Below are 26553 nucleotides of genomic sequence, written 5' to 3' on the forward strand. Positions count from 1 at the left end.
TCTTATTTGTTCAATTCTTAGAGTTTCTGTTTGTTTGCCTGAAGGCATCATCATACAAGTACTCTCCCTGATGCTCCCTCTCACTTTGAAAATTCTCACCAAGTCACCGTTGCTACTGCAAGTAATGAATAGGTGCTTCCTTACCGTAAGCACCTCAAACAATTCCTCCTCTTTCAGTGTACCCTTTTTGGTAAAGCCTTGAGCCATCATCCCCATCCTAATTTTTCCTTCTTACTTTCCTTGGACACCATGAACTATCTCGTTCAGAACGCCCTATAACCCCACACGCATAATAGGAAAACAGTAATCTCTCACAAGTAAACTTCACCACAACAATGTTCCCTCCTTCATCACGAATCCTCTGTCTTCTACGCAATGCTTTGTCAGTTAAACTTAACTTTTACCCTACGACTACAATCAAGCTCAAGAGGAACCTCTTCAATGTTAACCACATATCCTGTGCTAGATACCAATTCCTTGACATCATTGTCCGAAGGGTTATTGAGAGATAAGTGTACGCATAATGGTATAGGGGTTTTTTTTTTTTTTTTTTTTCCGGTTGTTCGTTACTTTCAACTTCTTTAAAAACCAATAACTTGCTATTAAAACACCATGGGCAACCTTGCAAAACCTTCTTATCTCTTCAATGGAAAATTGAAAAGTATACTATTAGCGTTACGACAACACCCGCACTTTTGTCATCGTGGATTTGAATGCATCCACATTGTACAGTCTTTCGGTAACAATTCGTTCTACAAGCATCATGTCTAACTTTTCATTTGAAATCGAAGAATTCACCACACGCAGCCAAGTTCACAATCCCTCCTCATCAGCAATTCAAAAGTGTGCGTACATCAGCGATCTCATCCACCATTATCACAGAGTCGTTGCGAGAAAGATAGAAACAACGGACCGTCCACGACGGTAGCAAAACCTTAAGATATCCACGACGACACTAACTAGGATTTTTTTATTTTTTATTTTATTTTTTTATTTTTATTTTTTTTTAGACAATGGCTATAAGCCTATAAGTAAAAGGAAGAAACAAATTTAGGCTCTCCTCATCTCCGTTGCTGCTATGTGAGCTGGTTGCACCATCTCTCTTTGTACTTTGATGCATACAAAAGAGTCCAAGGTCGAAGCCATATATCTGATTTCCGCCACTAGATTCTTGATATCCAAGTGCGCTTGATGAGGGTTCCTGAGAGCTCTCACCAACATTTCACTAACTACGATGCTAAGTTGCTATTTGTGGTTGGGCACTTAAACGCCACACCTTTTGTTGTAATATATTGTGGCAGTGATCAGTTTTAGCACATTAATGATCCATGTATGCAGTTCGTCTTTTGGGAAACAAATTGAGTTGTCAACAATTAGTTAGTTTTTTTTTTTTTTTTTTTTTTTTACCACATAAAGTCAAGAAAACCGTTAAATCTAACGGTTTAAAAAAATTCTTCGATTTTCGTGAGCAAAACATGTTCTCATAGGTTTAGAGGGGTATTTTGGCCCTATAGATTCAATTTAAGTTCAGAATTGACAAAAAATATTGAAAGTGCCTCGTTTTTCGTGTTTCACGCAAATTGAGGTATTTTTAAACAAGCAAGAGAAAGCATTTCCAATCATTTTTTTGTCAATTCTGACCTCAAATTGGATCCAAAAGACAAAATGCCCCCCAAAAACCCTAAAGACGATGTGTTTGGCACGAAAATTGAAAAAATTTAAAAAATTCCGTTAGGTTTTTTACTTTTTTAACAGGTGGTAAAAAAAATAATTTTTAATTTTTTTTGTTGGTAAAATAAAACTTTTAAAAGTTTTGGTGTTATAAAACATTTTTTTTTAATTTTATTTTTTTGGTGGTCAAGGTCAAAAAATCCTAAGTAGTATGATGTATCATAAATGTAAATAGTATACTCCCTCCGGATTTTTTTAAGTGATACTCTTTCCGTTTCCGGCCGTGTTTTTTTAAGTGATACACTTCCCTTTTTGGCAAAAAAACACATTAAAATATTATATCTCTCTCCTCTTATGGTCCCCATCCAAACCCACTACTACTTTTTATTATTTCTCTCACATTCATTACTTTTCAATAAACTATTAACCCCACTATATTTCTTTAACAATTTTTTAATACTCCACTACCCCACTTACCTCTTATTTTATTTAAGTCAATTAAATTGCCTAAAACTATGAACCGGTCAAAGTGTATCACTTACAAAACCACGGAGGGAGTAAGTTGGCTTTAAAAAAAAAAAATTATCACTAAAGAGGGCAAATTATGTAAAAGTATAATACTGTATTATTTTTCTTAATTTGTATGCCCGTAATTGACGATGCAACATTTGATGTGAAGATCAACGAGAATTTATATTTAGGAGATGTTTCGATTAAAAATATGGTTGCCAGCCTATAATCTTGATATTTGTATCATCATCATTTACTATTTATTGCCATCCAATAATTCAAAGTTTTCAATAATTCCGAAACAGAAGTCTCAATTTTTTTTTTTTTTTTTAACTATTCTTAGAAAATAAACATATATAAATTAACTAATCTCTTTTCCTACAAAAAAATAAAGAGGTTGAAGATCTAAATCCCCCTTCTCCTCTTTTAGCCAAACTTACGAATCGTACTACTTTGATAGATGTCCATATCTTTTAAATTCTTCAAAATTAAAAATGATGAAGGGAAATTTTGTTGAGGTAGCACCTTCTATGCTTATTGCTCCTCAAAGAAAATCAAATTTCGCCAAATTAGAGACCATCATAGAAGAAGGACCTCATCAAAGACACGACGTGATCGTTCCTAAGAGGATTTTTGTTGCACTTCCTGTACTTTTGTCAATGATAATGTATTTTATGTTATACAAAAATGTTGCTTAAGGTAAAGGAATGAAGAATTGTTTCACAAGAATATAATGTAAAAGATTTGGATTCCTATTGTTTTATCAAGAGGTTTGGAACCTGCAAAAGGATGAAGGAATATGTCATTCTTAGAAGTTATAGATCTATGTAACTATTAGCCATTTATGATTGTAGATGCCATAAATGGAAGGATCTATACATTTTAATTGTTGTATTTATCCATTGGCAATGGGAATTTGCTTTTAGTAAAATTTCCCATGAGTTTAATAATGTAAATAGTGCACTTTTTTTTTTAGGATAATGTAAATAGTGCACTTATTACCGCTAGTTTTTTTTTTTTTCCTCTAGTAATTTCGTTAAGAAATAAGAGTTGTTGGCAAAACACCATAGACATCCTTGAAGCAACAACTCCAATTTCCTTATCATATTGATCGATAGAAAAATTGAAACATTAGCAAAGTTGGTTTGATGCTTCGCATATAAAAGGTACATCTATTTATGATTTGACCATAAGCAATTAAATCTTTAACACCCTCAAACTCTTCTCTTGAATAAACCAATAATATTTGTAGTACATGCTTTAGAGAGAAACTCAGAGATATTTGTTTACACAAATTTCGAGTCTAAATAAATAAATACGGGAAATAAGTGATAAATGAATTTTATATTAATATATGAATTTTGGGTACAATCTCTGAAATAAACCAAATTCTCTGATTCTATTCCGCAGCTTGACGATGACACGTGGTGACACCTGTAGGGTGACGTTTGATGACGTCGACTTGAGTTTGAATGCAGGATGACGTTTGATGATGTCAACCTGTATTCGAGGGTTTTGTTTGAATACACCTGAACGAGGGCTTATGAAGCTTAATCTCGTTCAAATGTGTTTGAGTGTATCTGTACAAGTCGGCACGAATTTGATGTGCTTATTGACTCACTTCAGAGAGATCGAATTCCTTTTGAGTTTTGTGAGTTCTTGGAATAATGGTTTCTGGATCCCTTCAACTGATGGAGGAATGATGTATTTATAGGAGATGAGAACCCCTTGAGTGGACTTAGTAGGTTTGGGCCTGGCCCATTTTATGACTTAAAAGTCTTTTAACCTAGTCCATTTGACTTATTTTATAACCCAAATTGTATTTTTTTTATTTTTTTTTTTGAAACAACCCGAATTGTATTTGATTAATTCGGATTATTTATTTGGGTGGGCAAAAAATAATTAAAATGGATCATTTAAATGATTTAACCCAAATTATTTTATTTTATTTAATGTATGACACTTATAAAATTTCCGTGTCTACAATATTATCGCCACATCATTATATAAGGCTTTCCAAAACCTTACAATGAAAGAAAATCCTTAACTATATTAAATATTTATAATAATTATTCAAAATTTTCTCACAACTATTGCCACTCAAACATATAAAAATCGAAGCGAGATTGAAACCCTAGATTAGGTGCTTATTCTCAGACTTTCGAAATGAAGCACCTTGTATCAACACTTGAAGATACTCACCTTAAAAGGCAAGCAGACAAACCAAACAAATAAGAATAAAATATGGATTAGTAAAAATGCTAATTACATACAATGCTTTCGGAATACTTAGCTTTAAAAGTTTAAAACTCATGGTTAGTTAGACCTTTCTTTAGTAGAAATCTCCACATTTAGAAAATTAGAAATTCCATATAGTAACACTTACCAAAGTACTTTCTAATTCAAATAGCTAAAAACCATCATTTTCTTATATTCCCTTTTCAAAAATTTCAATGCCAAGAGTGCACACCCTAGCTTGCGCTTATACTCCTTCATGAGCTTATACAAAGGAGTAACATAATCAATTAGTGGCCCTTGTCTATAAATGGCCATCGACTTACACCACAAAAAATGTGTAAAATAACAATAATAGATCATACAATTTTAATAATAACAACCTCCTTTCAAACCTCATAAATTGAAACATTAATCCGCGGTGAGTCGGACTCACCAAACCCCAACAATGGGCTCTATCAGGTTGGAACTTCTCACAGGTCCAACCCGACCCGGGTTAGTGGGCTAGACAATATCGGAGTGGGGGGAAGGGTAAGGGAATTCTCACCCCAAATTGCCTCTAGTGGGGTTTGATCCCACAACCTTTTGGTTGTGAGGTGACAAACCTTACCACTAGACCAAGCTTAGCTTGGTTCTCATATTTTATTTATGGGAGATTGCTAAACATCCATATTATTTTTAATTAAATTTTTCTTTTATTTTTACATTAAAAATCCCCAAATCAATAACTACATACTTAAAACATATAAACAATGACACGTGTCATCTTCTAATGTGTCTTTAGTTTTTTTAAAAAAATTATTTTGGAAACAAATCTTTATAATACATAAATAAAAGATAACAAAACTATACATTTATAAAAGATTTAACGTATATTTCCATAATATATTATCAACTATATAAACATCATAAAAATTAAAGAAGTTTTTTTTTTTTATTTAGATTTTGTTTCAAATATTACAACAATGATTCTATTTTTTATTATTTTTATTTAATTATATAAAGAGGAAGATCAAATATTACAAAATTACATAAAATACAATATTTGATGTTTCTTGCACAAAATAAATGAACAACTTTTTTTAAAAAACAAAATAACATATTCTTAACATAATTTGAGACAAACATAGTATAATGTCTTAGGTTTTAAAATATTCATTTGGTTAATAAATGATATCAATGCAAGTTGTTAATGGAATCAAATATATATATAAAATATATATATGCATATCACCTTTTATATACACCCGGGTGCACATAGAGTTATCTAAAGGTAATTTTTTATGCTTATTTAAATTTTTTTCTTCTCATTTTTAGAGTTAAAAATGAGAAAAAAAAACATTAAAGAAAATATATTGACAAGTTCTTTCAGAAATCCATGGCATGTAACCTAACCTAGTTAAATATTATGTCTTTCAATATTATCCTTGAGGACCTTGACTCTTGTTACTCCAATAGTGTGTCATACACAAATTATATTCATGTAATTTTTCTTTCTCAAAAAAAAAAAAAAAAAAAAAAAAAAAGTGTGTGTCGCACACTCACATAATGTTTTAACATCAAACATAATTCAATTTTGTTCTGTATTAAATCAATATTGGGACAAATCCCGTCGGAAGTTTTGCCCTGATACAATGCCTGAAGAAAATACACCAGCTCCTTCGCCGCAGCCGCAGCCGCAGCCTCAGCCACCGCCGTACCCGCAGTCACCACCATCTCAGCCACCGCCGCAGTCTCAACCATCGCCGCAGTCGCAGCTACCCGAATCTTCACAACCGCAACCCTGTCCTTCAACCCCTGTTCCCGAGTTCGACCCTAGTCGAAGTATCTTCTCTCTCTCATCTCATCAATTTTTGCTAAATTTCTAATTCATGTCCCATTTTTCTTTGTCAATTTCCTTGTTGCATCATCAATTTCTTGTTTCAACACTTTCTGAATGTGTGTTATTATTTCTGATATTTCGGTGCTTTTTATTCCTATTTTTAGTTTAATGGTATTAGGGTTTATTTTTTTATTTTCGAAATTAGAGTAGTTCTTTATAATGAATATGTTTAGGAATGTTTGCTGATATTCAAGTTTACAGTTAGTGAAATTGAGTTTATAATTCAAGCCTTTATAATCAATCAAATCATGGGTCTTGGATACTCAAGTTTCCGTTTAATGGCTTCAAATTTATTAGATGTAAGGACTCTTATATGTTGCTTGCTCTGCCCGATAACGATAACGCTCCCGCTGTCCGTCTGCTGTCCGGAATCGATTGTCACGTTGATTGTTTAATTTGAACTAATAATCGGACAACCAACCGAGTATACCTATCTTCTGTATTTAAGTATGTGTAGCAGCCCATCGTAAATTTAGACAGCTTTGTATTGTTATTGCACCTTGTTGATTATTCAGGGAACATAATTTGTTTCTAAAAATTTGTTTTGGTTCGGACGTGCCAACGAATTTCTTTTCTATGATTTCTTTTCTTTGGCTGTTCGGTGCTCAGGCAGTAGAAGTCTAATCTAATTGTATGGTTTTTGTTCCTGGAATAATGATTTTGGGTTTCGACACAGGTTTTCATTTACTATTCTTAAATGCTGATACTGAAGTTATCTAATATCTCTTTATTTTTGTTGGGGTACTTGTTTTGCATCTGCAAAGTGATTGGTATCATCAGACGGAAAGCTTTGATTAAAGACTTGGCTGCTGCTTACCATGCTGAGTGCCTTGATTATTGTCAAGAGCTTCTTGAACTTCAGCGAAGATGGGAGGAGGTAAACTTAACGAATTCACTTGTCCATATTGCTAAATCTTTTTCTTATGTGGGATATTCTTATTTTTCACATTTCGCCTCGTGAAGAAACTGATTCTGTTTTACTGTATATTTTGATTACCAATCACTGAGTATGTTATTAAGGTACATTGCTAAACAATAACAGCTACAGAATTCTATTATCGGCATCACGTTAAAAGCATCACCCTTCAATGCAAACTAATAGGATTTATAGCCAATTTCTGTCTTTTTAGAGTTTATTTCTGATTTATGCTAATAACACTCCAGTGGTTTATGGTAATTTTCCTTCTTTTCTTCCCAATCTTCTCTTGTGAAACTTTTATACATTTCTTACCTCTTCAATTTATTTTATAATGGTCACTAAGACTTAATTTCTAAAAGCCCTGCAAATTAATTCAGCCAACTGTGAAAGATCTGAATCCAAACACTATGTGTCGTTAATATGTTTATAGAAATTAGCAACCCTTGTTCTTTATATAAAATTTATCCTATCTAATGAGGAATGGTTGCTTCAGCAGAATATAGAATCTATTCAAAAAGTAAGCTATACTGTACTTAAATTTGAACTTCCTTATCGCCTTTACCAGTACCACCCTCCCTGCCGAAAGATGAAACCATAGATGATTGCAAAGCAATGCGTTGATTTGAATGTGTTGTTTTGGGAGAGAGAGAGGAATACAATGTTACCCAGATTAATTTATGAAAACTAAATATTTTGAAAGAAAACTATATTGATTATTAATGTGCTTAATTATAAAGTCGACTAGTTGGAGAAGAAAATATAAGTAAACAACTAATAAGATAAGATAGCCAATTCGGTCAAACTGTAGTGCTTCTGCAGCTAAATTTGCGCATACTAACCCAGATTCGTGTTTTTTTTTTTTTTTTTTTTTTTTTTTTGGTAAAATGTATTAATGCAGTACGTTTATGCTTGGACTTGGACCACACATGGATTGTAACTATTGTTGTCTGCAAGATATAGCTAGAAATTGTTGGGTTATTATTGGCCATACAAAGGCAAATTATGAATGAAAGTGTGGTGGTTGAATGCTGAATGTCGGCGTGAACAGAAAATATTAGGGGTTGTATTTCCTGTGTGTGTTTAACTGACTCAAAGATTTCTGAATTCCGAGGAATTTGCTATAAAGTCGCTGCTTTTTCTTTTGTATTGCTTTCATATGAGACTCTATGATGTGCATCATGTGTTTCTGCATCTAGATTAGACCACACATATTTATGATTTTTTCTAATGTTGAATGGTGTTGTCTTTTGTCTGCTGTTAATATATAATTGTGCGGAGTATCGGAGAATATTTTTATAGAATTTGACTGCTTTTATGTTGAAACTGTTCAAGCTTTGAGATGCATGGCAGCATGGGTCTTCGAATTTTTTTCTTTTTCCAAGTTGTATTAGAAATATTGTTCTTCATTATACAGAGGGTGCTAGTTGTTGCCCTTGGTATTGTTTAATAAGTTATATGCGTTCTCTGCTATGGTATTTCATATTAGTACTCTTGGGCAGTGCATAGTTCTTGTTTATTAATACATAAACTGAGAAAATTATGCTGGTGTTTCATTTTAGTGCTCTTGGGCTGTGCATTAGTTGTTTCCTTAGTTCTCTTTCAAGTTTCTTAACAACCCTGAAAACACAGACATACAAAGAAATCAAGACACTTGAAGATTCAAAAAAGGATTATGTTCGACCATCCAAGCGCGTGAAGAAAGTTCGTTAAATTCAAGCTTAGTGTAAGAATACGATTTTATCTATTTCTGTAATCTTCAATATTCTAGTTTCGATTGTCATATTGTTACTGTGAATGAGCAGGTTTTATATGGTTTCGGAGATCTGTACAGGAAAAAAATGCAGCCATTTATTTATCAGAAAGTTAGAGATGGGATATGCAACCTTCCTTCTATAGTATGATGAGCAGCCTGACTTGATTGGTAAGGTAACAAAATTACACAAATTTGACAGTTAGGAATTATTGTAAATTTATATTCCACGGAGTTATTCTTGGTTTATGCATCGAGATAGATTTGCTGTTAGTTTTATCCATTTGTAGTTAACTGTAGTTTTGTAACCTGGCTTGCGCGCTTTGTTGCCTTGAGAGTTTGTGATTCCTTTTGCGTTGTTCTTTTTATGGCTTTATGTTGTTTTGAAAACTATATTACTCAAAAGTTAAATGAGTTAATAGCAATTAGTATTATATACTCCTAGATCACGGTATACTACTCTATACCCAATATACTTGAGTTATTTTGCTAAAATAATATGTTATTCACTTATTTACTTTAACATCATGTATAAAAAAAAAAAAATGCATTTATTAAAATTATATGTACTATTTAAAAAATAACTTATATATAAATTGAAATAATAAGAGGTTCACATCAAAATAACATGAATTTTATAATCTGGAGTACATAAAAAGGATCAATGTTGGAAAAAAAAAAACAACTTGCAAATATAAAATAACATATACTTATTTAAAAATAACATATATATAAATTGAAATACTCCCTCCGTTTCACAATGATGTTCCTGTTTAGAATATTTGACTTTTCAAAAATAAGAGAGAATCTTTTAAATTTCTCGTAATCTATAAGAACAAATATAGTCATGTGGGATCTAGTTTGATTCGTCTTGATGAGTAGATTATTAATATTTAACTTTTATAATTTTTACTAGTGTGAAATTAAAGATATTTATGGTCAAAGACGGGTCAAAACTTGCATCGATTTTCGTAAACAAGAATATTATTTTGAAATGGAGGGAGTAACAAAAAGTTCATGCTACCTTCGTTACAGGTTATGTGAAACATTTTCCAAAAAGGATGCTACATATTATGTGCAACAATAAAATAATTTCCTCTTTTAGTAAATTTTTTTGTTTGAAATTACCAACCTACCCTTAATTTTAATAAGTACATCAACTTATATGTTATCAACTAATTAATCAAAAATAATTAATCACTTGTTAAAGTCTAACCCACATTCTTTCTCCTTATCACAACCATATCCACCACCAAGGGCACCAACACCACCACATTTTTTCTCTCCTCCCTCTCAGCCACCATTCTTCTCTAACAGCCACCGCATCACCACCACCGTCCAGATCAAGTCGCCACCCCTCCTCGTCTGAGTTGCCTTACCTTTCTCCTCCTCCTTGTTATTGTCGCCGCTGCCTTCTCTTCACAAGTTAAAGCTTTCACCATAAATTCAAACCCTAGAAAATAGAATTTGAGATTGAGCTCAGGTCTAGAGTTAAAATGGTGACAGATCGAAGGACGATTCTGGAGGAATTGTGCGATGGTGGTTACAGAGTTGGTGTGGGGTAGCTTTGCGGTGTGTAGGAAAGAAGTGGGTTTTTGGATCTTGGTGGTGGTGAGAGGATGGTTATGGCAGGTTTTGGGTATGTAGGAAAGAAGTGGGTTTTTGGATCTTGGTGGTAGTGGGTTAGGTTGGTATGGTATTCTCGGTGGTTAGTATGGTGGTGTTGGTGGTTGGTATGGTGATTTCGGTGTTTCAGTGGGTTGGTATGGTGGTTTCATTGGTTGGTAGGTGATTTCGGTGGTTTGTATGGTGATTTCGGTGGTTGGTATGGCTGCAGCTGGTGGCTGCTGTGGGTGATGTACGTAGGTGGTGGTGCAGTGGAGGAAGTGATGTTGGGGTGGAACCGTGGAAAATCTTAATTAATTCATAATCACATGCGCATACTCTTGCTAATCAGCCTTTTCATTTTTTTTCTCGGGAAACGTGCAACCTCTTTTGTTGCACTTAACATGTAATAGAGGTAGTATTAAAAAAATGTAATTTTTTATTTTTTTTAAAAACTATTAAAATAACGTGTGGACATCTATATATATTATATCAATATATAAATTGAAACTTATGGCAAAGGATTGTAATCTTGCCATGTGTTGCTAATTTTGCCATGTGTTGCCATGTCACTTACTATTAGTATTACTTACCAATAATGTTTCCTCATAAAATTTTATTAATTATTAGCATTAATATTTGAACCCATAAGCCATAACCTAATATTCATTAAAATTGGACTTTGACCATCACTTTTTTTTTTGATGACAAGATTGACCATCACTTTAATGACACATCTTATATATATACTTCCTTCGTTTTCTTTTACTTGCAACACTTTCCTAAAAAGGAAATGTCACAATCCTTGCAACACACTATAAAAGAAAAGTTACTTTAGGGAAAAAATATATTATTTCCCTTATTTAAAGCATATGACCAACTAAATTACACTTCTAACAACCACTCATCCCATTTTAAATTGTATTATATCATGTGAACCCCACATTTCTTAAATACCCCGTGAAAAAGTGTGTTGCATCTAAAAGAAAATGGAGGAAGTATATGATAATAAAGTTGTATTAAAAAGAGTTATTCATGTTCATAAATTCTAAAATTATAATTGGGAACTTATATGTTAATATTTTAGCAATAACATGATTATAAATTTATTTTCGTTTCTTTCAGTTGCTCAACCATAACTCATATAGGTGTTAATTAAAATATGTATACAAGTTTTTTCTTTTTACCACAAAATGTATTTACCTGGAGGAATTTATTATAATAGCGGATTAATGATAATAAAAAATAAATTCCTTTAACAAATAAAACATACTAGTACAATAATATAATATTTAGATTAGTGCATGTTAAATAATGAATTTTGATATTCAATTATATTTACAAAATTTAACAAATAATATTATTTTTATAAAACTACCAATATATTGCACTTTGTTTTGTTATTATTTTTTCATATATAAATAATGACCCGGGGTATCGCCCGGGCCTAACAGTAGTTATTATTATTAAATCACAAGGGACTAACATGTTAACGACATGTGTCATATTTTGTCATCATAAAATTTATGACATAGCGCCACAAAGATAATGACATGACAAGAAATCAATATTTGGATTAGACTTGAACAGTTGCATCTCTTGAAATTCCCAACTTTTCATTACCTCTATTCCACAATTAATGTTACTTTATTCTTTCAAAAGGAAGAAAAAAATAAAATAAAATAAAATTTAATGTTACTATATTACTTAATTAACATTGGTTCATGAATTGTAACTTTTCATTCAGGATTCTAAAAGTCTTAAGCATTATATACAATTCCCTACTTAATTGTAAAGCAAATACTACAACATATCTCTTTTTATCCCCAATTAATTTTACCATTTTTATTTTATTATTTAAATTTAAGGTATAGGTTCTAAAATATTATTTGTACTATTGGTAATTTTTTTCATTTTGTATTTAAACATAACTCGGGACATTGCTCGGGCCCCAAACTAGTTTCTATTCTCTAAATATATTGCTAACTGATAGAGTTCCCTAGAAATGGCTAGCGAGCTATGAGTTTATGATGCGTCTTAGACTCCTAGTAATTCAATGTTTTTGACATAAAGTAACAAATAAAGATACAAGTTGTGATTGCTTACTATTGTAATCATACTAAAATCATTGAAAGATCTTTTTAATTATTGTTGAAAGAAGTAATATGAAGTATTGTATTATCGTCACAGGCATTGTATAAAATTTACGAGTACGTTTTAGTTACAAAAAATCAATATTTTAAATAATAAATCGTTTAATGCACATGCATGACAGATATTAGTGTCATATTACTTCGTACAAAAGAATACAAGAATAAAAAGTAGACTTCCCATCTATTCAAATCTATATAAACTAGAGACCAAGTTTATAAATGAAAGTAGAGAACAAGTTTATTACGTTATGGGATTGGACTAAGTCATTTAATCCTACTATTATAGAATTGATCAAGTCAATTAATCCATATATTAATACGTTTATTGACCAAGTCAAATCATTTAAAGGTTATTTATACATTACCAAGTTCATCATATTCTGTATTCCCGCCATTTTATGCTAAAGCACAATTAGATCACTTCTTTCGACCATCAAATATTACAAACATGTCTATTTCTATATCCTCAACCATTAAAATCACTCTTTTCTTCATCGTTTCGATATTTTTAATTTGTATCAACTCGCAACCTACTCATGATATTTTCGGATCATGTCATGGTGGTGGTAAGGCTGATGAATACAAATCTCTAACCGACATCAACAAAGCCATAACTCAACTCATATCCAATGCATCAAACACATACTTTAACAATATATCAACTGGCTCCGGCTCAGACCAGTTCAACGCCTTATACTATTGTCGATACGATTTCTCTCTTCAAACTTGTAAAAGTTGTGTCGAAAGTGCCTTTGAAATTGCTCGTTCATGCCTTCCAAATAAAGAAAGCGACAGATATTTCGAAGAGTGTATGGTATTTTACTCTAACAATTCAATCTCTACTGAAAGGGAAGATATGTCAAGGTTAGCCACAAGTGGTGGTCGAAATTTAACTGTGGAAGAGCAATCCAATTTTAGGCAGATTTTGGACAAAACCATAAGTAATCTCATCAATAACGTGAGTTCGGAGTTTAATACTTCTTCTCGTTACTTTGCTACAACATCAGAAAAATACTCGTCGACTGAAAAATTGTACGCAGTTGGACAATGTAACCCGTATATTCCCTCCACAAATTGCAGTACATGCTTGCGAGAAATTTTCGATTGGTTCATGACCCCAAGTATTAAGGACGTAACTTATGCACAAATACTTTCGCCCATCTGTCGATTAAGTTACTTATTATCGAACGAGGAGCTAAGTCGTCCATGGAATTTTGAGGGATATATTGCACGGCATCCAAATGTTTCTCCATCTTCATCATCAGGTATTTTAAGTTTATAGTCCGTTCAATAACATCCATAAATAATCTATTCTAATATATTAGAAGACGTTTATATAAATGTCAATGTACCATGAAGTCACTTTTTTATTGTGCCATATCACCCTTTTAACATTTCATGAACGACATCATCACTCAAACAATCTAAACCCTCAATCTTTTATAACAAAGATGACTATTTAACCATATTAGCCAATCATCAATTATGTTATTAATATGTTAAAAAAAGTTATATAAATGCAAACCACAGAGTTCAATTAAAAAAAATACTCAAAGACGTACAACAACAATTTCAATATTAAAAAGTTTTAATAAAATTTATCGATTGCACGTCTATAACAGTGGCAACAGCTTCTTATATACAAGTATAAATACTTTATTTTCCTCGTTTTTTTGACAATATATTTTCCTCGTTATATACTAAATACATAGCAATTTTGATTCAAAAAAAAAAAAAAAAAACTGCGAATACTAAACACGTAGCAAATTTGATTCAGTTAGTACGCTGTACGTTACAAGCAGAAAACTGTGATGTGATGTATAATATATAACTGCTTTAAGGAAATAAATTCGAGACATTTTAGTTGAATTAATCAAAAGTATGCTGCTTTAATTAATATTAATCTAATCACATGAATTCACATCTGTACAAATGTAAAATTTACATAAGTATGTCAATAATGTCATACTACTAATTGCGAACATGCAAATATATTAATATAACATAAACCTTGTCACAATATTTGTTTCGACCCGAAATTAAATTATACTCTTGTTGAGCTTTGTTACTTACGTTTTCTTTGTAATATGATTATAACCCACTTTAATATTGAGCATGTCATTTGTTATGGAAAAAGTTATCCCATATTGGCTAATACTACCCTAAAACTCTTCAATTTACACTAATATTGGCTAAAACTACACTAAATTATAACCCACCTTGATTTAGGGTAGTTTCAGCCTAGTGTACATAGAAGAATTTTAGGGTAGTTTTAGCCGGGTTACTTTTATTTTTTATGGGGCAAATTTAATTGTTATGATTTTGATATAAATAAAAAATAGGTTATGGGATAATTTTTATAATAGTAATATGATTTTGATGACATTTGGTGAAATAAACTATTAATTAACACAGAGTAATCCTTTTTTTAACAGAGTATAGTTTCACAATTATTTTACAATCAACTTACAAATATATAATGAATTGATGTACACTTGTTTTCCTAAAAATTTGTATCCATTATAAAGTTGCAAAATTATCAGAAACAAAGTGTTGCAATGATTTAAACTTTTTCAAGGAAATTTCAATAATTTAATTTAAAACATCTTAAATACGCAAGTGTTGCAATTTTAGTGAAAGAATTAAAATAAATTAAGAAGACTATCTATACTCCATAATATTTCACTTGAAAAATAGAAATGCAAACTCTATGATCTTCATGTATTCTTGATATTTTACTGATCACACCCTTAATGGATAAAACTAGTGAATTTATGTTCGATTCCGTGTTCGATTCCCCGCAACAGCAATGGGGAGGGGACTAGAATCTAATCACTCAGAACTGATCCCTGAATCTTGATTAGCCTTAAGGGTGAATCGGGTGGAACACCAAAAAAAAAAAAAAAAAAAAAAGAAAAAAAAAAAGTGAATTTATGTTTAAATTATGATAAAATATACTCCCTCCGTCCCTAAATTACATTCCTCTTTCTAGCATTTATTCCTCACATAATAGAGAGAAAGATGAATGTAATTTAGGGACGGAGGGGGTACATTATTGAACTTTTGTAAGGTTGACTTAATGGAATACCTAAATGCTAAATGCTAATATTACTAGCCATATACTGGTCAACTAAAAATTCAATTTTTATAATTCCTAATAGTGGACTTCCTCGTATTATAGTGACTAATTGACTATGTTAGTAAATGCCCACGAATCTCAGATTCTCAGCTCTCTTCATTTCTTGCAGGAACACGAGGAAGTTCAATAATTGGTGCAATAATAGCTACTGTGGCATTGTGTTTGAAGCTTCTCCTTTAATAACTATATACATGTATGTATGGTTTCAGAGGAAAAAAAAAAAAAAAAAAACTTTTGTGTATCTATGTTGTGTATTTATACTTATATACGAAGTATTATATAATGCATATATATGTAAGGTGTGCCGTAATTTATAAATAACTAGTTTTTGGACCCGGACGATACCACGTTTTATTACATGAAAGTAACTAATCATTAATATACATTGTAATTTATGATTTAATTTTCTTGTAATTGAATTTGTTATTCATTTTGCCATTTGCTACATATTAATATTTTGTATTCAAAAAATTACATAGAAAATCACATAGCTTAGTGGTAAGACATTTAGTTCTAGAATTAGAAGTTGAGAGTTCAAATCTTGTGGTGAAATTTTTAAATTTTTTTTAATTTTTTATTTATTTATTATGGGTGCATGACATGTAATGAATAAATACAATGGAAGGGAGAGCCAAGTGGCGTAATGGGTACTTGAATGGATGACGTGGCGTAGTGAGGGGAGTTTATATGACACTTGGACGTTGCTAGAAACGTCTTTTAATGTATTAGTATAGATAGATGTGTATTATGGAGTAGGATTTATAAATAACTAGATTAGTGCCCGTGCGATGCACGGATTTAACCAAAAAATTTAATTTTGCGTAAATTAAAGTTGTATATTGTTGATACAGTTTTAAAATCAATACGTAACTTACTAAAATAATAATAATGTTTGCATAAATTAAATAGATGAAATAGAGTTAAGCTAATAGTTAAAGCGATCTTGCAATTTTTGGGGAAAAATAAAATACTACCTCTTGTAGGGAATATTTCAAGCATCATAACCCTAAGCTTGAACCCCACTGTGATCACACATTTAAGTATGGTGGCGCCCAAAGGGAAAGAAAATAGAACAAAAGAGTCGCCAACAAGTTTTAGGACCTTGTAAACCGTTCATGAGGTGAAGGTTACACCCCTTAACGATCCATGAGATCGTCAACTCCAAAAGGTCTTGAACCAAATAGGGTTCGGGGATGAGGGTACGAATCCAATCTACAAAAGAAGGGACCCGCCCAATAAAATAGGCCTCTACTTTATTCTGCTCGTATTCATGTGCGCTTTTTGATTAACATGCAAACAATAGGTTAATCCTAAACCTGTTTCTCTATGTTGGTTGAATATTAATGGACAAATAAAACTATTATTGGCGATCACTTGAATTAAAATTATATTAGCCTAAACCAAATTATTAATTATCTTATTAAGCGTGATTTCAAGTATAAATTCCCTTTAAACATGTATAAAAGGCGTGATCAAGCAATAACTATAATATATAATCAAGCAACATAATAATAATAATAACTATAATAATAATCAAAATTATGTTAATAATAAAGCTTAACATTAATAGCAAGATCCTAGGCATGATACTAACAAGATTAATAACAAATCCTAGCATGTCACTAAACATTAAAGATCAAAACTTTAAACCTAACATGGTACTAACATGATATTAGAAAGAATAAGAGGCACCCTAAACATGAAACTAGAAAGCAATAAAAACATCCTAACATGAAACTAGGAATTAATCAAATCTAAACATGCTTTCTACATTGAAGTAAAAATAGGGAGCAAGCTAATAACTTACTTTGAAGCCTCGTACCTCTTTCTAATAATAAAATACCCACGTTGGTAAATTTCAATAAAATAATAAAATTAAAGAATTAAATTAAATAATTGAAAGAAAGAGTTAAAAAGTTTAGACTGGATTTGGGACCAAACCCTCATAAAAGTATAAACCTTTCACGTCTAGGATGAAGACAACTTCAAACTTGGCTAGGTGTTTCTAGATCTTGTGAATGCGGAATTGTGTTTATAAAAAAAGTAATTTAGAAATCAAGAGGGAAAGAATAAGCTATATTGCTTAGAGAGAGAAAAGAGAGAATTGATGATTGTTGATTGTAGATGATTAAAAACAGAGGTTTAGGACCCTATTTATAGGAAAAATAGTCCCGAAATAAGTAGAATTTGCTAAGGAATAAAACTCCACGCTGTCGCCAACAAACCGACCTTGTCGCCAACTGTCGCCACGCGACAAGCCTTGTCGCGTGGCTACAAGCCTGTCATTTGGTGACAAAGACAGGTTTTTCCAGATTTTGTTTTTATCATATCTTTTGATCTAGAAGTCCAAATAAGGCATATAATATATCGTTGGAAAGTTCTTGAAGTCTACTTTCGAACCCAATTAGAATCAGATTAAAATCTTTTGTAGATAAAAAGATATGGCCGAAATAGTAGGACGGCGTCAGTTTTGGATAGAGTTTTGTATTCCTTTCATATCTTTTTCGTTATAGCTCGGAATTAATATTATAATCTATCATTGAAAAGATAATTTAAAGATCTATCCAACCATATAAAATTTGGATAAAGAATATTAGGCACGAAAATTATATCTGATTGTCTTTGAACATTTTTAAATCCGAATAGAATTAGGACTGTAAAAAAGGAAAGTTTTATTCAAATTCAAACTCTATGATCTTATCTTTTCAAAAAAGGATAATTAAAATCTTTTAGAATCATATAGAAGATTATAAACAATCCTAATTAGTTTAGGAATAGGATTAAACCTTGGACCCTCCACATGGTCATTGGGTCGTAGGTAAAATCCGGTTTGAGCCCAGTTTAGTATATATTTTGGCCATAACTTCCTCATTATTCATCGGAATTGGGCTTATAATATATCGTTGGAAAAGTCTTTTCAAGTCCCATCCAACTAAACTATTATTGGACCTTTATCATGGACCAAACTAAACTGGATTAGCTATTTTCATAAAATAGAGTTGGTTTTCGAAAACAGAGAGAAAGATTTTAATAAAAACTAACCGCAACACTAGACTTTTCACACTTTCACTTCATTCGATTATGATTCGACGCGAAAGGTATTCATCACCGGGTTTGGTTTTGGGGAGACACAATTGGGGAATTCCATTAGGATTTAAGAAAACCTTCTAGAGTATTCTAGAAGACTATAATCAATCCTAATAGCTTTAGGAATGATAATTAATAATAGGCCATCCTCTAGATCATTGGCCGCATGTGAAAACAAAATCGGGGCCGGTTTAGTATACTGGCCATAACTTCCTCAATTTTCATCGGAATTGGGCTTATAATATATCGTCGAAAAGCTCTTTTCGAGACCTATCCAACTACACCCTTATTGGACCCTTATCATGGACCAAACTAAAATAGATTTGCTATTTTTATAAAATAGGGTAGGTTTTCGAAAACAGAAAGAAAGATTTTAGAATAAAAACTACCGCAACACTAGACTTTTCACACTTTTGCTTTATTTGATTATGGTTCGACGCAAAAGGTATTCATTACTGGGTTTGGTTTTGGGGGGACACAAATGGGTGTCTACACAGTGCTGGCGTATTCACCATCATCCTCAGCGTTTGGTTTCTAAGTTACTTACGACCAAGTATCCTTTCCTACTCTTTTTTTAGACTCGTACAATTCCGCGTTCTTCTTGGGGTTGTTGCAGTCTGCTGACAAGATTGTCAACTCTAGTAGATGGGATTGCTTGGAAGGTCGATTCAAGTCTCAGGTTCAAATTCTTGATGATAATTGGGTTCCAGGGAAACCTCTTGTGATCCCCATATTTTTATGTATTTTTATAAAGTGTTTAAGTATTAATAAAAGGTATTGTTAAGGGCTCAAGTAATTTGATTAAATATTTTGAAGGGTTAAAATATTGTAAATATAAGGTTTTATAAAAGTAAAATATATTTTGGGCCAAACGTTTATTAATTATTGGGCAATGTAAATTATTCCTACATACCCTTATTGAAATAACCCATTCTAAAACCCATAACTTAAGCCCTATCCCATAACTTAAGCCCACATTTTTATAAGCTTAATTTAACCCTACACCCTCTACTCTATAAATACCCCATGAATCCCCAAAAATTTCCCACACAAAAAGGTTAGTCTTATTTTCTTCTCTTTTGTTTTATTAATTTGTGTAATTATAATTATTGCTTTATGGGTTTTGATTTTATTGTTTGAAATTAATTTAATTAGTATCAAATTGTATTGTTGATGATTAAACTTTAAAATTTCAGATTTAATAAATGTCATAATTTTCAGTTTTGTAAATTTTATAACCTAGGGTTTTCAATTATTGAAAATCATGATTTTAGGGTTTTTATGAACAATTGATTTAGGGATTTTTATAGTAATGATGTTTTGAAATTTTGGGGATTATAATTACTAATTAGTTTAACTTAATTCCAGATTATTTTGAACACGTAAATTCTTGTTTTAATTTTTAGATTTCCGTTAGTTAATATTAATCCCGTTTTAATCCCGACCAGGTTCTAAACTCATCCGATTTTGATAAAAAAGTAGTGTTTTCCATGTAAAAACAACGTTTTAAGAAAGACGCACTACCATTGGTAGTGATCACCAACCTCTCGTGGCCAAATTCAGCTTCTAAATATGATTTTCGGGTAGTTTTTGGTTTTTAACGAAGTTTTTTTTTTTCATTTTTGTTGTTGCTTTAAAATTTATCCTTGAGTTTAAAGGGTAAGAGATAATTTAATTTTTCTATGGATAATTCAAGTATAAAGATGTATTTTGATGAAGTTTGAAAGGGGTTTTTGATTAGTTAGTTTAAAATGCTGGAATTGTATTTAAAGTAGTACAATTGTGATTTTAATAAAAGGGTGTGATTACCTATTAAAAAAGGAGTTTAATTAGGGGTTTTTAAATAATTTTCAGATTATTTTAAATGGCTTAAAGTGAGTTTAAGTTGCTGGAAATTGTGTATACAAGGGTAATTAATTTAGTATTATTGTCGCTTTATGTAGGAGACTTAATTCGAAAATTGTTGTAGTATTTTCGGCCACTTTATGGGCTTAATTGAGGTACGTTTGCGTACTTAGCATATTTTGATGGTATAGAATCATGCTAGGTTTGGTTTCAATCAATTACAAGTAGTATCATGCTAAGGTTTATGTATGCAATTGTGAATTATTGGTGTTGGTAATTGAATTGTGAAGCATGAATTATTTGTAATGGTTTATGGATCAGAAAATTATATTTTGGCATGATTATATGGACTACACTTTTATTCATGGCATGTTAGAATGCATGATTAATTAAACTACATGTTTAATTATGTTTGGAATATTGAAAAGGAATTTAATTATGGTTCATATAACTTTTATTGATGCTTTAAGCATGAGGAAGGAGCTATATAAGTGTCTATGTACACGAGGAATAAATTGTATGTTGGTGCCTTTGTGCACTTAAGGTGTTTTTAACACTGAGGGATAGGATTTTTGGTGCTTTATGCATTTAAGGCGTCTTTGACACTGAAGTAGAATTAAAAAGGGTTCAACATTAAATATTATGTGGTCACTAAATATTCAAGAATTAAATTGTTATGTTTGTTGATCGAATAATTATTGATGATTGAATTGTTATGCTTTGAGAGTTATCACCAAGTCTAATAATATGTAAATAACGTAAAGTGAAAGAGATTACACACCAAAACTCTTGGAACGTATATACCTTGAGTATGAACATATGGGGGGAGTTATGTGACTTTATATTTGATCATAACTTATTATTATTATTATTATTATTATTATTATTATTATTATTATTATTATTATTATTATTATTATTATTATTATTATTATTATTATTATTATTATTATTATTATTATTATTATTATTATGCGCTGAAATTCCGCCACCTATGTGTGGTTGGTCGCTGGCACGGTTAGCTCCCGTGTCAGTTAACCTCAATTTATTGGGGGAGGTAGAGTTGGAAACCCGTTCGATGCGTAATCAACGCAAAATGAATTATTTAATGTCTAGTTATAGTGTCTTGTTGATTGTTGTGAGTGCTTGCAAACAGGTGCTTGAGGTAAGTGTGTGTGTTGATAGGTGAAAGCATGTTAGTGTGTTTAATTACGCTTATGTACTCAGCTTTGTTAATTGTGTGTGTTTTTGTGTTTTGGCCACGTCTTTATCTTGGCCCTATGATGACCCATTTTTAATAAAAAAATAGTGGGGATAAGTGGAGATACACTTTTCAGGTATTGAAGCATGTTCATGGCGGGGAATGAGTGAAGAGAGAATCATGCTAGTTTCCATTAGATTACGATGTGTTTTATGCTTGGTTTATTGATGATATTTATTTTGTGGATAATGCAAAGGTTTGGTTTGGAACGGTTTTGAATAAGGGCCTTCAATGGTTCCAAGTTGTAGTTGACTTTATTTGACTTTGTTTGTTAATTTTAAACTTTACTTTCGTTTGGTTGACTTTTTTTAATTGTTAAGTCTTCCGCTGTGTATCTTTGATGGTTGCCTTAGCCGTTCTCACGGCGGCGGTAATGTATTAGATATTCCTAAAACGTATTTTAAAAAAGTAAAGTGAGTATTTAAAGGAAAGGAATTTCTAGGGTGTTACACCTGTGGTCTTTCGTCCAACGTCTAGTGAGATGAATCTTCCGACTCATGTTTCTTCTATCATCAATCCACGTTCTTACGCGTGAAATTTGACTTTGGGTCACTTGATGTTTAATACCCCTACGGCGTTTCGTATTCAGGCTTCTGAGCGTCTTAAACATCCGATGGATGATTTTGTATACTAGAAGTTTTCTAGGGACGACTCTTTTTCTACTAAGTCAGCTTATGCTATGTTGCTCAATCAATCGGTTGGCTCCACAATTGCTTCTACAATCCTGACCTCTTGATGGAAGAACTTTTAAGGTCTGCCTCTTATGCCAAAATTGCAGTGTTTTTGTTAGAAGCTTATCAATATTGCTTTACCTCATTTTGGGATCTTGCAGCTAAGGGGTATTTCGGTGGACTTGACTAGCAAGTTTTGCCACAAGGGTCAAGAAACACCAGATCACCTGTTCTGAGACTGTTCATTTACTTTTTATCTCTAGGCTTCTGCTTCACGTGCCTCTTTGGTTTAGCTTTTGCATGACAAGTCATTTACTGATTGGTTTGTCGACTTGGCCTCAGACTTTCGTTGCGCTAAATATTGGGATGGTTTGGTCTCATTTGTTTCCTTTTGCCGGGCTTTTTGGCTAATACGCAATCATAAAATCTTTTGCCAAGCTGTAGTGTTATCTCCATTTGTGTTCTTTTATAGTAGTTCTTTGGCTCGGGAATTTAGTTCACTTATTTACTCTTCTATGAGACCTCCTCAAGTAGCGTTGGTAAACTCTGTGTCTTAATTTTTTATTTTTATTTTTATTTATTTATTTATTTTTTTTTTACAAAAATCAGAGCTGAAGTTTTATTAATCACTCAAGGGGCTTAAATTAGCCGTTACAAATTTAGAAATTCTATGAGGAACTTCTTCCAACCAAACTCTAAGGTTATCAAAGGAAGGTGCCATTTTTGCTAATTCATGAGCTACATTATTTCCACTTCTTTTGACAAAAGAGAACGAACAAGACTGGCAACCCTTGGCAATCTACAGAATGTCATGATCAATCGAATTAAATTTAATAGGAGGAGCATTTCCTTTTGAGACATGGCTTTGAACCTTAAGGCAGTCAGTCTCTACACATACTTTGTGGAACCCCGACTCTAAAGCGATAATAAGTGCGTGTCTCATAGCGAGAGATTCAGCAATTTAGCCCAATTTATCCCCAAACTGATCATTTACTCGCAAGCAAGTAGCAGCCACCTCATCTCCCACTACATCATGCATAACCCCTCCTAATCCCTTATAGCACGAGTGGGGAATGGAAGCGTCAGATTAATTTTAATCACCCCTTGAACTGATGCACTCCACCTGACTTCCTACCTTGTATGCGCAACAGCCACAACCAAAGGGTCTTAAGCACTTTCAAAGTCACCATCCAAGCCAATAGCCTTGCGTATGACCTCACTAACATCCTTCTTCCATCCATCAAAGATCCATGCGTTCCTTCGAAGCCAAATTCCCCATAATAAACTCCAAAAGACATCCCACCACATCGGGTCTTTATGACTCTCACGCATAGACACACACTAGTCACCAAACATATCCCTATCTAACTTCTCTACCTCCAAGCGCAGCGGGGACAAATACCATAGATGTTTGGCCTCTTTACAAAACACCAGCATATGTAACACACTCTTAATCTCTTCCCCACACACAAGACAAATCGGGTCAACAGACATACCTCTTCTCACCAATGCTTAACAAGCACCAACCACCCATTTAATAGCACGCCACTTAAAATGCTTGATCTTGGGGGGCAGCTCAGCATTCCACACAACATTCCAATCAAAATTGCTGGTTGAAACATAAAAGGTATTTTTATAACTTATTGTCTACAAGGTTCCCCCGTGTCGACTTTCGACACCTACTTAGTTTTATTAGGCTTGGAATGTTCAGAATTGAAGTGCAGGGGTAAGTTAGATCTATCGAGATTTTTTCCGGACTTTGTGATAGGTAGTGGTTCTCGGGCTTTAACTTACTTTTCAGCTCTCTAATATGAGTTACAAGCCTGTTTTGGGCCCTTCGAGCTGCATAACGTCATGGTTTTAAGTGTTTGCTGATCAACACTGATTGCTCGATTTTATTTACCCTTCTTTGGGATAGAAGTCATCGAGATATTTCTTGCCTGTGGCTCCTTCAAGATATTAGGACTTCTCTTTCGCGATTTTTTGCTTGTGAGCTTCAAAAGGTCCCTCATCACTAAATTATTCCGGCCCACTAGTTGGCGGTTCAGGCTCATCGTCAACGTGTACTTTTATGGTCCTTTTAGTCTTTAGTTCAGGTTTGTTTGTTTTGGCTTTATTAGACCTTTTGTCAAAAAAAAAGAATATAGATCAATAAATGAATAAGAAAATGCTAAATAAGAAGTTTCTTACCGTAGACATCTACTTTTGGCCTCCTGTCCCGACATGAAGTGCAATGACGATAAATAAAACCATCTTCGTGTTGGATCAAAGTAAAGAATGCTTATGGATAACTAGGTTAAGCCACAAAACAAAAAAACTATCCCAGATAAAAGAACAAGGCCAACACAAGGTCCAAATTAATTAAACCCAATCATAATTAGGCTTGAGCCCATGCTTAAGACCCAGTAATGACGGATTTAGGAGCGACTAGGTTAAAATAAAAGCTGCCGCGGAAAATATCGCGCGCATCTCACAAAGTCGCGCTCAGCAGTCACACGCAACTTATTCAGTTGCGCGCGGTAGGCCGCGCAACTTTCAGAGATGCGCTCGCGAAAGATTCAGAATATTAAAATATTGGAAAATCCAATCTTACCATAGAGCCACACGCAAGACAAATAGTTGCGGGCATATACAATGCGCGACTTACTCACTTGCGCGCGACAGCCGCGCGCAACCTACTCAGTTGCGCGTGACACCTGCTGCGGCAGAACACTCTAAACCCTAAATCTAAACATTCCCTATAAATAAGACCCTAATCCGGGGCTTAACCACACAGAAAAATAACCTAAACTCTAGCAGAATACTTGTGAACTTGTGCATCCAAACCCTCTTGTCCTAAACACTCACCCTTTTTGATATTTTGTTACTACGGTGGAGGTGCCCCAACAAGAAGGAGTCCATAAGTGTTCTAAATGGAGATCTAGCAAAGAGAAGTGGTAAATTCCCGAGCACTTAGTTAAATCACCATTATTTTTATTATTTAAAAGAACTTTAATTGATTAATTAGTGTTGCTTGACCACTTTTAAATAATTAATTAATTAGTTTCATATAGTATTCTTTTGTTAATCAAGATTAGAATTGAATAAAATAATTGTTGGTTGATCACCTAAGTCAAGGCGAATATTGTTTATTTTATTGTTCTTTTGACGAATTTGATTAAATAAGAATAACGACTATACGATGTAGTTCCTACGTGAATTAATGTGTGTAAATAAAATCAATTAACATAGTTTTTGGGTATCATGTTGCATATATTGTTTGACAATGAAATTGTGCAAAGGAAGAGCTAGTAGAGGCCGCACTAGGGCTAGGATCGCGATTCCCCTCTAAAGGGAACGTTGTTCTAGTACCCTCGCTCCCGAACTCATTTCTGGTTTTCTAGACTAATTTGGGCATGGGTAAACTTATTATTGATGCTAAATATCCCTTGAACTCTACTTGGGAGAAAGGCATGAACGAGGTTTATGAGTTTTCCTAAAACTCATTGGCGACTCCTACTTGTTTCTTACAAAAAAAGCGTGTATGATAGAATCATCTCTAATTCAAAGGTCTCCCAAACAGTCAGTAAATCAAATCCTAATACACCCAAACAAGTGTAAAGTCCTAGGCTTTAAAGGGCCATGGGCATCTAAGGAGAAGGATCCCCTACGACGGGAACACCCTCCTTACAGTGGCGACTCCACTGGGGACTTAGAGGTTACATGATTAGTTAGTAGTTATGGTCCAAGGTATCCAACACCAGGTTACCTATGGGTTATAACGAGAGCTAACTTGGATAATCTCTAGTTAGAGAGCGAGACTTGAACGCATAATATCTTCCTTTT

At 32.8% G+C, this 26553-nt stretch overlaps 1 protein-coding gene across 2 annotated transcripts; it reads left to right on the forward strand.

The window, feature by feature from the left end:
- The first annotated feature begins 5947 nt into the window (after positions 1 to 5947).
- On the forward strand, positions 5948 to 9335 carry LOC145612407 (uncharacterized). 2 transcript variants are annotated; one of them, XM_081667784.1, is made up of 4 exons: positions 5948 to 6240; positions 7063 to 7175; positions 8847 to 8940; positions 9049 to 9335. In XM_081667784.1, exons 1-3 carry the CDS (start codon positions 6051 to 6053, stop codon positions 8925 to 8927), a joined length of 384 nt encoding a protein of 127 aa, XP_081523910.1. In that variant the 5' UTR covers positions 5948 to 6050; the 3' UTR covers positions 8928 to 8940; positions 9049 to 9335. The 2 variants fall into 2 exon arrangements, with proteins under 2 accessions (XP_081523910.1, XP_081523909.1); XM_081667783.1 differs by having other exon boundaries at positions 5950 to 6240; positions 9020 to 9335.
- Positions 9336 to 26553: the final 17218 nt, after the last annotated feature.

Source organism: Chenopodium album, chromosome 24 (genome assembly GCF_948465745.1).
Source record: "Chenopodium album chromosome 24, dcCheAlbu1.1, whole genome shotgun sequence".
Taxonomy (NCBI): domain Eukaryota; kingdom Viridiplantae; phylum Streptophyta; class Magnoliopsida; order Caryophyllales; family Amaranthaceae; genus Chenopodium; species Chenopodium album.